Source organism: Stegodyphus dumicola, chromosome X2, assembly GCF_044657685.1.
Source record: "Stegodyphus dumicola isolate Sdum_Otavi_A_Nest chromosome X2, ASM4465768v1".
Lineage (NCBI taxonomy): Eukaryota > Metazoa > Arthropoda > Arachnida > Araneae > Eresidae > Stegodyphus > Stegodyphus dumicola.
The window spans coordinates 160038019-160056371 of NC_140781.1; the positions used below are offsets into that span (position 1 = coordinate 160038019).

An 18353-nucleotide genomic window follows, 5' to 3' on the forward strand; every position below is an offset into this window, starting at 1 on the left:
TGAAAGCAGCTACTGTTGCCATTCAAGGAAAGAATAATACACCGGTTGCCATTCCTACAGTAAAAAATAAAATGAATTTGTTGGCCGAAATGTGCGAGAAACGTCTGGAAAGCATAATGTGTCAGTTATTTAAACGCCTTTAAAAGCATTTAAATGTCCATGTCTACAGCGAGAATTCTTTATAAAATATTTAAAATACACCGCAATTTAAAAACTTTTTCACATATATATAACTTACATTTTTTCTTTATTTTGAGGATTAAAAAATGAAATTTAAAAAAATTTTGACTTCATGAAACATATTTAGAACGTCCTTTGTCCCCTTAAACTCTGGACGAGTCCATTTTTGCATTGCCCCCCTTAACAGTCGCATTGCCCTTTTGTGGGGCGTGGGCCCCACGTTGGGAAACACCGCTTTAGATCATAAATCACAATTTCATATTTTTAATTTTATAATTTCTACATGCCATCTAAGCAGATTTAACACAAGAATTACGGAAGGGGTCATTTTGACACCTAGCAAACTTTTATCTCTGACAGCTCTCTCTCTCTCTTTTTTTTTTCAAATATCTTAAATCTTTTCTCGACTTTTCCTAAATCATTGTGATTTACGAAATAATAAAAATTTCAAGAAAATCGTATTTTTATTTTAAGCCCTAACTATTTTTATTTGCACCTGCTAAACAAAATACAAACAAAGGAAAAGAATATGGTGGGTCTGCGTAGTTTCACATCTGCCAGTCACATGATTTGAAATATGTGCAATACTTTTCTTTGTGGAAAGAAAACAGAGAAAAGAGATTATTACGATCTGAACGTTTGTAGATTTTTCGTAGATATTTTGTTTATTATTCAAGACAAGTTTTAGCGGAAAATTTTATTCTATTTACATGAATTTATTATTTTGATGTACTAATGGTGCGTAGAAAAGAATGAAGAAATCGTGAAACTGATGCCGATTCCGGTTCTGAAATCGAAAATAATTCTACAGATAAAGATGGAGATGAAACATCTTGTGATTCTGAATTTATTATAGAGAGTAATCAGCCAATTCATTCTCTAGCTCAAGTGAAAGTATAAATGGATTTGTTTCTATGAGTTCAAATTCTGCCATACCTAAGAATGCCAAAGCGGGAACTAGTAGACGCTTAAAAGGGAATATGAAATTCAACGTAATTCAGACTAACACTTGTAAAGAAATTACTAGTGATGAAACTGTATGGAAAGTAGAAAATACTTCAGGTCGGCGACCCTTGCAAAATATCTTGCGAGAAAATGCAAGACCGACATCCTATGCTAAACATCACATTTGTTCTGGTAAAGCTCTTAGTGTGTGGAAGTTAATAATAAATGAAAAAATTTTACGCATCATAAAGGAGTGTACTGATGCTGAAGCCAAGCGTAATAATGACTCTTTCACTATTTTATTAGCAGAACTGGAAGCATTCATAGCGTTGTACGTAAGGGGGGCATTAGCCGCCAAGGGCTTACCAATTCTTAGTTTGTGGTCCAAGACTTGGGAACCAAAGTTTTTTCATGAAACTATGAGTAAAGATAGGTTTCTGGAAATTATGAAATTTCTTTGTTTTGATAATAAACTAACAAGGTCTTCACATTTGCAGTGTGATAAATTTGCACTAATAGACGAGGTATGGAATACTTTTATAAAAAACTGTAAGCTTTGCTACAAACCAAATGAAAACCTTATGATTGATGAGCAGTTATTCCCTACAAAAACAAGATGCCGTTTCTTGCAGTATATGCCTAACAAGCCCGATAAATTCGGAACAAAATTTTGGCTAGCAGTAGACGTTAGGACAAAATACTTTTAAACGGATTTCCATATTTAGGAAAAGATGAAATGAGACCAAGTGATCAAAGTTTAGGAGAGAACATAGTAAATCGTTTAGTTGATCCTTACAAAAATACTGGCTGAAATATAACTACAGACAGTTCCTTTACATCAGTAAAACTTGCAAAATCCCTAAAAATCAAAAGGATTGAGTCATGTTGGAACAGTAAATCCCGCAAAAAGAGAAATTCCCTCTAGTTTCAAAAATGTAAGAAACAAACTTTTTTCTTCAGTTGTGATGAAACACGACTATATACTTACATCATATCAAGGTAAAAGGAACAAAAACGTAATTTTGTTAAGTACACTCCCTTCATCAGTTGAATTTGAATCTAATGAAAAGAAGGTTCCTGATGTAATACAGTTTTAGAATTCTACTAAGTTTGGAGTAGATGTTTTGGATCAAATGGCAAGAAAGTACTCCGTGAAAGCACCATCACGCCGTTGGCCAGTACATGTATTCTACTATATTTTGGACTTAGCAGGCATACATGCGAGGATTCTGTATAAGGAAGTTACAAAAGAAAATATCAGCAGAAGGGATTTTCTATTGCGTTTGGCAGAAGAACTAGAGAATATATATATCTAGTAAGAATAAGAGAATATATATATCTAGTAAAAACAAATTTGTTCTCTCTTCAAGTATCTTTGTGGATGGACCACAAATCATCAGATTCTGGTGAATGGACCTTTTGAATAGAATAAAAAAAAAAAAAAAAGGAAGAAATTTCAAGTAAGGAAATCAAAGGTAACAAAACTTCTAATACTTGCCACAACTGTAACAAATATGTAAGCGGATATTGTACACAAAAAATCAGAAAGATAAGCGTGTGCGCTAATTGCTGCACTGACTAATATATTATCTGTAAATAAAAAATTTCTATTTCTGTGTACTCTTTATAGCAAAAAGTTTGTTTTCAAATACTTTAATATTTGGATTAAAACAACTTTTTTGGAAAAATTTGCATAAATATTTATACATTTTATTTGCTGTGTTTTTGAAATGTAAGCTATCGAAAATGAAAAAAAAAAAAAAATTACATTTTCCGATGGAAATATCTAAATGCTTGTTCATTATTTGACTACGTACCTGCAAAGTCTCTATATTCTTTAAAATAAACTGTAGTTGTCATAATTCACGTTATTTTAATTTCTTTTTCACAAATATATTACATCATAGAGATAAATATGCAGATATCTTATCAAGGGGTCAAAATGACACCCGCCGTAATTCTAGGTGTATGAAGACCACCGTAATTGTAGTGTTAAACAGATGATCTAATATCCGGAAAAATCCGGAATCGCTGAAGTCCCGAATTTCAGACTTTGTACTGTATATGTTTTTGTTGTTAGACTAAGTTGAATGGTAAATATAAAAATGCAACAAAGCAAAAACTGCACATGAATTCACAGCTCCCATAAGAGATTTAATTTCATTTCAGATATTAATTCAATCAATATTTGTAACACGCAGATATGCAATACTTCAACTATTTAATATTTCAGGCTAGCTTCTAAAATTTTTCCAAGAAACCTTATAAAACAAAAGCTTTTAAACTGCATTAGAGCAACATTTATGGATTAAACTTAGTCGTACTTTTTTATATTTTATATATAAATGAGTAGAAAAAATAAGCAGAAAAATAACACTAAGTATAGCAGTTAATAAAATTTTAAATTAATATGGTTAACTAATAAAGGGCATTAATTACATATTCTCTTTTATGACGTTTTATTGGTATTTTCATTGCAAAATATAGTCTAAAAAAGATTGGGGGGAAGGAAGATGAATAACTGCATGTAGTTAACTCTACTAAAATTGTTTAACTAATTTCAAATACTAAAATGCTGTCAACTGCTATAAGTAGCATTAGTTTTCTAGTCATTTTCAGTTTCTAAATGCTTTCCTTCTTAACTTCTCAGCAAAAATTTATTAGTTAATTAAAAAATATTCCCCTTTCCTTCTTCATATCATAAATTATTTTGCAATTATGCATTTACAACTTTTAAAGACTGAAAAACACATTTTAGGGATGATTTGTAGGTGTTTTATTTTTTACTATGATACTTACAATGACAATGTTTTTAAACTGCAAAGTTTTTTTTATTAGCTTTATTTTCGATAATGATGTTTTAGAATTGCAATATTTTCTCCTTACTTTGTTTTTTCTCACAATGTTTCGTATGATGTAGTTTTATCCATGATGATTTCTCCTGTAACCCTTTTTTCTAGGAGGATATATTTTTTCTTTCGTGTTTCATAGTGCCAAACTGCTTGTCAGATTTAATAAAATAAAAATAAATTTGATAATTATAGCGTCAAAATTTCTATTAATTTACACGAAAATAATTACACATTAATGCAGTGTTTTCAAATCAGTGGCTTCCAAAGCAATTTTACACGGTGAGGCAAAGCATTTCAATCAAGTATTTTTGGCAAATATGGGACTCGTATTTTTTAGAGACATCCGGATATGGACTGAGCTTATGTGCTCGACTGCTGATGAAAAGAAAAGAGACAGTTCCCATGTCAATATATTAGTAAATAAAGTTGGCCAGCCAACAGTTGTTGGTGCAATACGAACTATATTCCAGCATTTCTGATTTTTTCTATAGTTTTGGTACTTCTGATACTTATACTTTTCTTGAGTAAATCACTAGTTAATCAGCTGGCTTCACAGTTCATACTGCTATGTAGACACAGAAAAACTAATTTATGACTTATAAATCTTGTTTATTTATGGTTTCTATTAGGTCTACTAGTACTTATGTATTATTCTGTCGACCATGAAAGTTGGCTACTGTTGAACCAGGCAAACTGGCAGAGATCCTGATAATGCTGCTTCTATCAATAAAGCAGAATTTTGATGGAACTGTCTATCTGATAAACAATTAGTATTCAATACGCTTTATAAAAAGTTTTTGTCAGTTCCCACTACGATCTTACTTCAAGCTCTGTTTACAGTACTATGATTACAAACTCCATGGAAGTAATTTTGCTGTCCTGCAGATAATGTTTTGTTGGCCATATTCAGCTAACCATATCGTGCCCATTACCATAAAAGATGATTATAATTACAGCTGCAATTTCAAAACCCTCTAAATTTAAAACTACCAGTCAGAATGACTTGATATTTAACAGAACAATCCTGAGGCAATGGAATTTTGTTTAGTAAAGAAAAAAAATTGTTCCAAAATGTGCTGATAGATGGCCCTGTCAGGTTCACACTGCTGTTGTGGAGGTACACAAATTACTAAGAAGTGGCATGCGCACCGCAGACACAGCTGTGGCAAAACTGCAGAGCACTGATGCACAGACTTTGAGAAAGAGCACTACAGAGCACAGACTTTGAGAAAGATGGATCACACTCTCCTCGTGAAGCTTTTTCATCAGTATGACTGTGCACTGACAGCTATCAGGAAGTTCAGGGCATTAAAAGGTATAATATCTGGCCCAATAATCACTTATGGCCTGCAAAAAATGATAAATAAATTCAAAGAGGCTGGTTTATTTGACAGAAAACGAGGTACAGGACAAACACCAGTTTTGGCAATGGCAGCGGAAGATGTGACCATAACATTACAAGAATAGCTGAACAGCGATGCAGGAATCAGCAGTGCTTGGGGAATTGGACGAATGTTGGATATGCCTATCACCATGACGAGTTAAGTCCTACAGAACATCTTGCGCTGTTATCTGTATAAGATACTTCATGTGCAGCATTGCCACTTGCTAACCTGGAAATATATGAATCGTTTACACTAAGATTTCTTGCTCGGATGGAAGTGGACGATAGACGGCATCAGAGCAAAGCCCATTTCCATTTGCAAGGTTTCGTGAATACACACAACTGCAGGATACGGGTAACCGAGAATCAGTGCCTACTACCGCCATTACCTCTTCACTCTAAAACAATCACTGTCTGATGCAGAATAACAGCAGCATTTGTCATCGAACCATTCTTCGAGGAGATCCCACCTGCATGTTCCGCTACTTGCACCAACAGGCAAGCGATATAAAGCACTTGTGCCTAACCATATTTTTCCTGCACAGTGAATGAATCGCACAATATTCATGCAAGATGGCACTTCTCCGCAATTGTTACTCGTGTGAAGCAGCTGCTGATCGCTCATTTCAGAGATGATAGAATAATAAGCTGCCATTTTCCAACAGCCTGGCCACCGCGTTCCTCCGACTTAAACCTGAGAGATTTTTGGCTTGAATAATGTTTTTTATAGTGGACAGACTGCGAATATAGCAGACTTCAAAGCAAGCATCACACACCACATCAGCACAAATACACTCCAATCTGTTGTGGAAAATACCATTTTGCACTTCCAACTAATAGCAGAACAAGGTGGAGAGCACATCGAACTTAATCATCTGTCCAGGGTTTGTTTCATGAAGCTCCTCTTTTTCTCGTCACTGTCACTGTTTTAGCTGTAAACATATATTCTTTTCTTGTTGCTAATAAATTCGTCATAAAACCTAGCAGTCTATTGTTTTCTTTCTAGCTGATAACATTCCTGTGTTTAACAAATCCATTTAAACCTTACCACTGTTAGCGGCTCACTGTTAATGGCTCATTTTTAGAACTATTTTTGGCTAATCTTTGGAATATGGTAACAGGTAATTTGGCGACATTTTGGTAGGCAATAAAAGTTACTACCTAGGACTTTGGGAATAATGTGAGAAGTACTCAGTTCCGATTACGCATTATTTTGTGCGAGAGAAATGAGAGATCATGAGATATGTCATGTGACATTAATGGATGCATTACAGTTCTTTAATCGGAAAAAGGGGGGAAATCTGAAAAAATATCTGCAGTACTTTATAGCATTTTGTATTTAGCTTCATTCTGTGTTGTGTGAAACAGTGTTGGTTAATTTTTGGATCCCATGGCCCTATCTAAAGTGAATTCGAAATGAGTATTTAGTGGGATTGAAAGGGGTAGTAATAAGTGTTTTGTTAAGGTTCTGCAAGATAGAAGTAAAGATTGCTTATTAAGTTTTATTAAGCAGTATATTCTACCTGGTACAATAATAATATCTGATTGCTGGAAGTCATATGTCTGTTTGGAGGATGAAGGTTTTCAACATCTTGCTGTGAACCATAAGTATGATTTTAAAGATCCTGAAACAGGCGCACATACAAATACAATAGAGGGCACGTGGAGTGCTATAAAAAGCGCCATTCCGAAGCATTATGATAGAGAATTTTGCTTTTTATTTAGCGGAGGAAATAAGAAAAGTTTATCCGCCACGTAATCAAGATTCTGAAGAAGATTAGGTAAGTTAGTATTTTTAATTATTTGAGGATATTATTTTTATGCATTGTTCTAAATGTAAGGAGTAAATAAATTAATATGGTATTATTGAAAAATTGTTATTAGCAATGATTTAGTTTAAAGTAATTAGGATTGCAAGCTAATTTTTATTAATTTAATGTATGTGCTTATTTATATTTTAAGTAGTGTTTTTTAATTTAATTATATTTTAATTAAATGATAGTTATTTTGTGAATTATATGTTTGTAGCAATTTGGTATACGTTTCAGTGGAAGTAAACGTGCATGGAAATAATTTCAATATTTGACACTAAGTATTTGCTACCATTTTTAATGTTTGCGTTATAAATTCGTTGGTGACGTTTATAATTGATAATTTAGAGGTAAAAGTTTTTGGATATTTTATTTACTTTATACTTGCAAATGTTCATCCTTGGAAAGTGTATATACTTTTTCGCGATCAGGTAATTTCATATATGTCCTTTTTACCGAATTTAAAGATTCACAAAATTTTCATGCATTTTCGTGAAATTTTTCTAATTTATGAGAAAAAAGCAGTGTACATGGATATAGTGAAGAGTGTGCGCAATGCCAGTTTTGTGCAATTCTGGGATGTTTTCTTAAGTAAAAATAAGTCGACGTGTAAATGGTTTAATTATATTTTAATTAAATGATAGTTATTTTGTGAATTTTATGTTTGTAGCAATTTGGTATACGTTTCAGTTGAAGTAAAGGTGCATGGAAATAATTTAAATATTTGACACTAAGTATTTGTAACCATTTTTAATGTTTGCGGTATAAATTCGTTGGTGACGTTTATAATATAATAGATAATTTAGAGGTAAAAGTTTTTGGATATTTTATTTATTTTATACGTGGAAATGTTCATCTTGGAAAGGGTATATACTTTTTCGCGATCAGGTAATTTCATATATGTGCTTTTTACCGAGTTTAAAGATTCACAAAATTTTCCTGCATTTTCGTGGAAATTTTTGTAATTTATGAGAAAATAGCAGTGTAGATGGATAAAGTCAAGAGTGTGCGCAATGCCATTTTTGTGCAATTCTGGGATGTTTTTTTAAGTAAAAATAAGTTGACGTGTACATGGTTACTGTGTATGTGCGATTCTGAAAAACGTGGCAAGGAGTTTGCGATTCTGCACTTTTTCCCAATTTTGCAGTTAATATTTGTCATGATCAAGCAGTTTTGTTCTATAAAATTTCTAGCATAAGTGTAATTCGGCTAGCAGATTGATGGAAAAAGTGTTGAGTAAATAAAAAGAAAAGAAACATGTCTTTACTTCATGAAGACAAAATGGCGGCGAAAAAAATAGAGGGTTGCTGTAGCAGAGTTTGTCGCCAAATATTCATTAAGTTACCATAATCCAAAGATTAACCCTATTTTTTTCCTTTGCCAGGTAAAATTCCACTGCCCCATGACTGTTTTGATCAAATATCAAGTCATTCTGACTGGCAGTTTTAAGGTTACAGCATTTTGAAATTGCAACTTTAATTATAAACCCTCATATACTTTTTTAATGGTAAGATTACTTTGGAAATAATCCACTACTTGCTGTTCTGTACATGGCAGAGCTCAAATTTTAATCACTTTTTTGAAAACGCAAGAAGAAAACACAGTAATAATAGTTAATTTATAGCCTTGTTCATAAAAACAAAGTGTAGCGTATAGCAAATCAGTTGGGCTTAAAGTGCAGATTTTATGAGTGTGTTGTTACGTCATACATATCCATTATTGGTGCTAAATCATGCTGCTTGGCAGTCGACAGGATAACATGTTAAGCACCAATCTACCTTATATTAATACCATTAATACCTATGAATGGAACTGAGCATAACTTTTGAATGTTGCATTTTAACATATTCAAACGGTTAGAATAGATTGAAGGGTGCCCCTTGTATTATCGCGAAGTTGTTGTTTCATTTATCGCCACGTTGTTGTTTCATAACCTGAGTAGTTGAATGTTATAGAAACCCTATTATGACATAATCGATTGCGTGTTGCCATAAATTTTGAATGATGGGAAAAATATTTGTAAGGGCTTGTGGTGTGTGTTGGTTAGGAAGTACATAGCTTGTCTTGTGGTTTAGACAGTAAAATGGCTGAATGTTGCAAGACTAATTTGGAATTTCTGTACAATTTGGAACGAAAGGGGAAAAGTGCATTAATTGACTGGTGTGTAAACGAAGGTTTACTTAGTAGCCATTATAAATGCCCTGTTTGTATGAAGGAAATGCGTATGATAGAACGTCGGAGGATATTTTTTACTCATATTTTTGTGAATTTATACAGCGACGCCGATATACGGATTCTAGTCCAGATAATTTTAGAAAATTTTTAGATGCCGTTAAGGAATTTTGTGTGCCACAATTTGAAGGACTAGGAAATTTCTAAATAAGGTAAGTAGATATTTGCTTTGCGTAATGCTTAGATGCATAAGATGAATTTCCTTTTTCATGTTATTTTATTATTTGATTTAAAATGTAGTTTACTGAGATTTGTGTACGTTTTGTTTGGCTCTACTGTAGAATTGGGTGCTCCTTTGAAATGAACACAGATCGATGTGTATATGGACAAAGTCAAGGGAGTACACAATGGCAAGTTTGTACAAGTCTTCGATGTCTTTTTAAGTGAAAATAGGTCGATATGTACATGGATACTGAGTTTGTGCCAAAAATCGCCGCTACACGAAGACAAAAAAACAAGTCAAAGAACCGCACAAACTCGGTATCCATGTACCGCCAATTTGTGCCAACGGGCACCCATAAATATGTTTTTACCTATTGAAACTATAGCCAACAAATTTCTCTTAGGTACCAATCAACTACAGAATTCTACTGAAAATAACATATCCAGTTTTCAAAACATTGGACCATAATTCTATAGAACTTTAAAGAAGTTCCCTTGCTCTAATTTTCAAGAAAAAATCCTACAGAACCTTTTAAGTGTTAAAAAGCATTATCAAATCTACAATGTTTTCTTTTGATTAAAAAAAAAAAAAAAAAAAAAGTTAAATTTCAATTTTGAATGGAGTTTTTAAACCCTGTCTAAATTCTGAAATTATCTCTGACACAGAGAGGGTGAGAATAAAAATTTTCAGAAGAGATGTAATTTTTTGGATAGTAAATAATTATTAATTTCTTTTTATTTTAATAGTTCACGCTTTGCGGCACTGTATATCCGGTCTGGACATACCTAAAAATTTCCTTTTATATGCACAGAAAAATTGAATGAAAAAGTATTTATAGGTTACTCTGAACTTTCTTTATTTACAGTAGATGGCAGATCAACACAAACCAGTCCATATATTTTAGCCATGTTGAGTTTTTAAAGACCCTCATTTTTCAAAGAAATCTTCCAGATTTTTTTCAGGGTATAAAAGGAATTGTTTGAAAAGAAATTTCTATGTTACTTGTTTAGCTGTATGCTAATCTCCTTATTCAATATTAGTTTTAAATTTTTACCCTGAAATCTTGCTTAAAATCAAACGGTGAACCCTAGGTGTGCCTAGACCGGGCTCACCGATAATCTAGGACAACTGAGAGTCTGTATTCTTTGTTTCTCCGCATCTCATCATTGGTCAGTTCATTGACAATAATGCTCGTTTCAGCACTCTTTTCGAAGCTCTATTCTATTCAAAGTGTGCCACTTTGGGCACACCCACTGAATGAAAACGATATGTGCTATCTTCACAAAATTTTACTTGTGTACTCCTCTAGGCCTAATTAAGACTGCCTACCTTTTTTTTTAAAAAAAAAAACTCCGACTTTAAAAGGTAGCGTGCCGAAAAGGGTTAAAATAATCATATTTTAAATAAAAAAACAGTTCTTTTATCAAGGGTCTACACACAATAATTAAAAGCATTTATTTCAGGAATTAAAATTATATAATTAACAGCAAAAATTTTAGGGTTTAAATTGATTTTACACTTTTGCAAGATCCAATTTTTTATCATATAAGAAACACTGCATAAACTGTTATATAATTTGAGAAGTTAAAAAAAATTAAGCAATAAAAATTTACACTGAAAAGCAATTCAACACTTAAGAATAAAAAGGGTTTATTTTTTAAGAATAAAAACAGTTTATTATTGCTATTCTGTATCCCATACAAGTAGATCATAAACAAAAAATTTCCCTTATAAAAATGCCTTATAGAATTCTGTAAAAAAAAAAAAAAACTTTAGAAATTTTTAGAATTATGGCCCAATTTTCTATAAACTAAGTCAAAGATCTCTTATAGAATAAAAAAAAAAAAAAATAGATACAGTTTCTACAGAGTTTGATAAAAAGCTTCTACACAGATTTATAGAGAGATTCTAGGAAAAGTTTGTTTTTAAAGGTTTCACATACAAGAAACTTACATAATGTGTATAGAATCAACTAATAAAATACTATGGAAAATATCAGATGCAGTTGCTAGAAAACTGGGCTATAATTCTAAACAAGTTTCCCCAACTTAAAAATTTTCTATAAAAGATCCTATAGAAGCTTTGGAGAATAAGCACTACAAAATCAACAATTTTTTATAATTAAAAATGAATAAATCAATTTTCCTTTATTTTACAGAATTTTTTAATATAAATTTTGAAATGAACTATTATGGAGGGAGACCAAAAACTTTCTGAACAGGTGCGATTTTTTCCCTGATAAAAAATTTAAATGTCAAATTGATTTTACAAAATTTTTAAATAGAGACATATATTTTAAATAACATTAAGCTTACTTATTATTATTAATAAAACCATTTGTCTTGTCAGGCATAAATTTATAATACATATTATTAATTTCAGGAATTAAATTTTTTTAATTAACTGCATAAATTTAATCTTTTAACTAACTTCATGACAAATTGATGATTTAACGCTTTTACTGAACTCCATTTTTGCATTATATAAACAATACTGTGGAAAAAATTGCACAAAATATTACATTAATTTCAAAGCTAAAGGAGGAAAAAAAAAATTTTTTTTTTTTCATTTTAAAATGACCCTATATTTACGAATTAAACAGCACTAATCTTTGTTCTTCCATGTAGTACATCAAAAAAAAAAAAAATGCTTTGATTACAGTTTGAAAAACTTTGCAGATTTCTACAGTGTATCTTACTTTTTATTGATTTTGGAAAGCAACAATTTTACAGAATCCAGTTTTGTAAAAGTTTTATAAAATTTCTATACAATTTTTATAGAGAAGCATTTCTACAGAGGATTACCTACATAAAGCTCTATACGAATTTCTATAAGGTTCCACCTGTTTCTAAGGAAAAAAAATTCATAAAAACTGCTTTGGAAGCTTTGCAAATTTTTCACAGAATAAAACCTATAAAGGCTTATTGACATTTCTGTATGATTTTACAAAGAAAGTACTCTGTAGCTTTCTGTTCTGCAAAAGCTTTTTAAAATTTATACAGAATTTTATACAATAATATCTATGAAGTTCTATAGTAATATCTACACAGCTCTATCAGCTTAATTTTCTAAGAGGTAGCACAAGTCACAAGACCCTCTTCATTCTGCATATACTTTTATGTCTTTATTTTCAAAAAACGTCTAATACACTATTTTTCTCATTAAAATGCAATTCCGTATAGAATGTTCCTGTCGCAGAAATACATGTCCAAGTCAATGAGATTTTTACGCATTTTTAATCCAGGTATAAATACTATTCATGTCAGTCACATAAATCTTAATGCCACGCTTGATTTAAAATTTCTCTAGTGTTTACACGATCAGGTATTCATTTAACTGGAAAGTAAGACAATGAGTTGAATCATGCTTGAAATAACAGGAACAGTGAACATTTCACAGTATAACAGGCACGATGAGAACTTTAAACACCGGGTATTTGTAGCACTGTAAAATGAAAACGTTAGGCCTAAGTAGCGAAAAATAGGCGGGAGAAATAGAAATTTGATGAAATTACTTACATCTTGATCTTTCCCCTTATTTTTAAAACTCTGTAATCTCGATTTATTTACACTGTCTGTAGACATTTTGAAAAGTTATTGTAACACACAACAGAGCACGTTGCAAACAACGCAGCTGAATACCACGAACAACCGCGCTATTATTCTTCTAGAACGGATCAGAAAACAACACTACTGATTTTCCTTACTCCGTCACGGTCTTTCCCTCATTTGCGCGAGACGTGATACATCGTAAAATACAAAGACAGCTGATCAGCGGGGCCTTGTTTCGTTTGCGCACGCTTCATATTCTAATGAATTTTATTTCCGTATAATAATTATGTTTGAGACAAACGGAAGAAAAATTAACTAATCATAAATAAACTTTCCTTGGAAATAAGGCAAAAAATTTGGAAAAGAAACAATTTTTTTTGTCATCCATGCATACATCATTCCTTTTCAGGCTATTCGATATTATTAAATCCGACTTTTATGCGTATCTGGTGTATAACAGCTCAGAAATTTGTATTTTGAATTCCCTAAACTCTATTAAATCCGTATAATACTATATATTTCATGCACAGAATACTACAAAGACCTAAGAAGATCATGCTGTGTGAGAGGGGGGTGTATCCCACAAAACAGGAGGTATGCCATGTGAAAGTTCATATAAGCATCCCGCATGCACATTAAAGAACTATTCAATAAAAAAAAACAATAAGTTTTTTATTTTATCCAAAACAGCATCAGATTTTCGAGTGTCCCATGTATATCCTTAAAATAAGCTTACAGAACATTACAGAAACATTATTATAACATGCACTAGCCATTTTAGGCTTTGGCCACTACTAAGACCAGGAGCCGTGGTCATTTTATCATAGAGACACCTAAAAGTCGGCCACCATTTTCTCCTATGAGTTATCACGTTTATCTTTTAGTATTTTTCATTACATGTTAGTTAATCTTCTTATATTTATTTACGTTTCTGGCGGCATTGGCTCTGGTCATCCTTTTCATTGGACTATGGGCTCTATTCACGACAAGGAGCGTAAATAATGATCTTTTCTTAACGGACGACCGCTAAATTTTACGACTCCAGTAACCATAAGGACTGTTGGTTAAGGCCGATGCTATTCGCACCACCGGTGCTTTTAGCGGCCCATGCTATTCGTACCACTGGTGCGATTAGCCGCTTCAGCTATTCGCACCAACATTAATGCTAATGCGCACCAACATTAATGCTATGTGCACCAACATTCATGCTAATGCGCTCCAACATTAATGCTATGCGCACCAACCTTAATGCTTCAGCTATTCGCACCAACACGCATGCGCATTGATTTGCCGGATCTGTCATTTGAACCCAATCGAAAAGAACGAATTCTACGTACGCGAACTGCCTAAAGTGTTGTAGTGAATACTTTTTTTTTTAAAGGCGGGTTACTACCTTGTCGTAGAAAATATTGTTTACATTTTTTTGTAGTTCTTAGAATACATTTAGCTTCAAAGATGTGTTTTGCGCAATCAAGATTTTAATTCATTCCTCTTTGAAAATTATCGTCCGAGAAAGATAATAAAAATTAGACAGAGGATTTCTGTGTAGAAATTTAGACATGAAATAAGTTAAAAGCGATTAAATCAACTATTAAATGAATAATTAATCATTTAATACTGGTTATTAACAATTCTGTATGCCTGTTTGTTTATTTATTTATTTTTGGAAATACTTGGCATTTTCAGGACACAAAAAGTACTTCAAAGAACTTTGAAATATTAGTACAAACACATTAATAAATTAAATTGAAATAAATAATGGGATGTAATTTAAAAGACAGAAATAATTTAATGTAAGAGATTTAGATTTAAAACTTTGCACACACAAATGATTTACAAGATTTTATAAGGTTTTATTTCATAAATAACTTTGATTTTGAAATATGGCATTTGAACCTATAAACATGTGTGAATACTGAAAAAGTGATGAATATATAAGAATATTATAATTTTCAGTAAGTTTTCTTATTGAATAATAAATTCTGATAGTCCTATGTTATAAGACTAGGGTCTAAGTTTCATAAAAATTCCTCTGTTAAATAAAAGAATTTAAGTAATCTCTGTAGCCTTTTTTTCAATACATTAAAGATTTTTCAACTAATTACACGTCCTCGTTTGCAATTATAACCATCATTAAATCCCTATTTCATCTAATCATTTTCTGAACATTATGATGTATATAGATTGACCTCCTCTTTGTAACTGATAATTATTACTCGTACTTGCAAATTATTCTCTTGCTGAACTATTAACAACGCTTTCTATTGCTGAGTTAGAAATAACAACCTTCGCTCTCTCTACCGCCTGCCTTACGGAAATCGGCGCAAAATGCTGGAATCTGGGCTGATTGGGTGCATGCGCGAACGTAGGTGGTGTGAATAGTCTCTTAGCTATTCGCACCGTCGGTGTGATTAGCTACTGCGGCTGTATCTCTTGGCAGAGATATTAGTATCGCTTTACGCGTCGGTGCGATTAGCTACCTCGCTGTATCTCTTGGCAGAGATATAAATATCGCTTTACGCAGAGCGAGCGAAAGTTTGCTCGTGGCCGAGCTGGAAAAAAAACGAGAGAATGTTTCTCTCTCTACTTACTGCAACTAACTCTCACTTTTTCTCTCCCTCTGGAACTACGTTCCATGATTTTTTCAAATTGTCCTGGGCGTTTCGGAAAAACTACCAGGATTCTTATTTGTCCGTAATTTTTAGAAGCGCCTCTTAATTGGCGACAGCACTTTTATTAACAACTGGATATGATGAAGACAGCCTGGGAAAAAGTCCGTGGGAACTTTTCGATTCCAACTGGGGTCTCCAATCGGGTGGTCTGAGACACTGAACCTATAAACTGATGAAAGGAAACTGAACAATGTCTCCTTTCGAACAACTATAAGAGGAACAAAAAAAGCTGAGATTGTTTTGTGACTGCTGGTCACTTCCTCTTTCCGAGAATTCGCTATGAAATACTCTGTCCTTAGGAACTTTCCAGGTGGTCATTCCTTTTCTGAGAACTTCGTGAGGGTCGATAAAATAGCTTAAGACGTTACAGTAGTCTTTTTGTCAAGCCACTAAAGATTTTTTAACTAATTACTCGTCCTCGCTTGCAATTAGAACCCTCATTAAATCCCTATTTTATCTAATCATTTCCTGAACATTATCATGTATATAGATTGACCTCGTCTTTGTAACATAATTATTACTTGCAAATTATTCTCTTGCTGGGGAACTATAAACAACCCCTTCAAATGCTGAGTTAGGGTTAACAACCTTCGCTCTCACTACGCCTGCCTTACGGAAATCGGCGTAAAATGCTGGTACCTGGGTTAATTATACGCATGCGCGAATGTAGGTGGTGTGAACAGCCTGTTAGCTATTCGCACCGTCGGTGCGATTAGCCACTGTGGTTGGTTAAATTGGCATTCGTGACAACGACCGTCGGAGGGATCCTTGCGGTAAGTAACCTTCGTTCGAGAGTTGGGGAAGTTCATTAAAATAAGCCAATCATATTACAGCTACTAGAGATACAGGCTGCTCGTCATCCATGTTCTAGCGTAGGCCTCGTGCTGTAGCCACGCTTTAGGGTTGTTATTGAGGTTTGGGGTGCTATCTTTGGGCCCTATTCACGACAAGGAGCGTAAATAACGATCATTTTTTAACGGAAGACCGCTAAATTTTAGGACTCCAGTAACCGTAAGGACTGTTGGTTAAATTGGTATTCGTGAGAACGACCGTCGGAGGGATCCTTGCGGTAAGTAACCTTCGTTCGAGAGTTGGGGAAGTTCATTAAAATAAGCCAATCATATTACAGCTACTAGAGATACAGGCTGCTCGTCATCCATGTTCTAGCGTAGGCCTCGTGTTGTAGCCACGCTTTAGGGCTGTAATTCAGGTTTGGGGTGCTATCTTTGGGCCCTATTCACGACAAGGAGCGTAAATAACGATCATTTCTTAACGGAAGACCGCTAAATTTTAGGACTCCAGGAACCGTAAGGACTGTTGGTTAAATTGGCATTCGTGACAACGACCGTCGGAGGGATCCTTACGGTAAGTAACCTTCATTTGAGAGTTGGGGAAGTTCATTAAAATAAGCAAATCATATTACAGCTACTAGAGATACAGGCTGCTCGTCATCCATGTTCTAGTGTAGGCCTCGTGTTGTAGGGTCAGCGCTAAATCCCCGAACGCGCAGGGAGGTCACGTGATCGTCACTTCATGTGTAAGCCGACGTCACAACGAAGCTCCGGCCAGCATCAACAACAACTTTGGTCGATGTAAACATAGTTCGCAACTTTGATTCGGAAATCTGGAATAAGTCTTTGTGGATATCTGTGAATATGTATGTTTGAACGATTTCGAGCATTCTGAATGGCTTGGTTATGTTTCTCCGTATAAGAAAGCGAAAGAATAAATAGTATTAATGTTTTAAATTGGTCTTGTATAGAAAATATAGTGCACGTAAAAAAATCTTCAGTAAGTTTCTAGTATTAGATATTTTTATATGATACGATTGCTTTGTCAAGTTCACTGATTAAGCCAAACTTAGTCTACAAATTTCTCCTCCAAAGAATATTCAGAATAAAACTGGGATTATGGTAACCTCACAATAAGATAATAATTTAATTCACAATGGACTGTGAATAAAAAAAATATAAATAAACAGTATTATCTGTTACTTTGTAATCAGACCTTAAAAATAGATTATAAGTTTTTGAAAATGCCAATCAACTGCATTTCCGTACATTATTTGCTATTTTTTCTCGTGTCATATCATTCATCATCATGGGCAAACTTGTGAATAAAATTTATATAATTGCTACTAAAACATCTGTGTGTTTTATTGGATTTATGATGCTTGCATAATAACAGATATTTGTTATGCCACCATTCATACTTGTGGATAAATATCTCTCATATAACAGTTTATAATGATATCAACACAATTAGAAACTGAATTTGTTTTCGCCAGGCAAACTGGAATTTGTGTTTGCTCACTTTCAAAATGAATTTAGTTTTATCCAAAATCTAGGCTCCTATTTTTTTTTACCTAATTTTAAATAGTTTCCTTGCCAGTTCAATAAAGTTAAAAAAAAAAAAAAAAAAAAAGGTAGACAGTTTCTATTCTCCGATTTCGCAAATCAACAGTTACATAAATCAGAAATTACAGAAAAAAATGAGTTTTTTTATTGCTATCTAAAATTAGGTGCATTTGAGTAAAAATTTTATTATATGATGCAATTAAAAT

The 18353-nt window shown here is 33.1% G+C and overlaps 1 protein-coding gene across 2 annotated transcripts in view; it reads right to left on the minus strand.

Moving 5' to 3' along the window:
• The window catches only part of LOC118196543 (importin subunit alpha-3-like), a 164984-nt gene extending 151665 nt beyond the window's left edge, over positions 1 to 13319 (minus strand). Inside the window, exon 1 of one of the 2 annotated variants that reach the window (XM_035368004.2) lies at positions 13086 to 13319. In XM_035368004.2, coding sequence (XP_035223895.1) covers positions 13086 to 13151 — 66 coding nt within the window. In that variant the 5' untranslated portion in view covers positions 13152 to 13319. The remainder of the gene's footprint in view (positions 1 to 13085) is intronic. The other variant, XM_035368005.2, reaches the window with a different exon arrangement.
• Positions 13320 to 18353: the final 5034 nt, after the last annotated feature.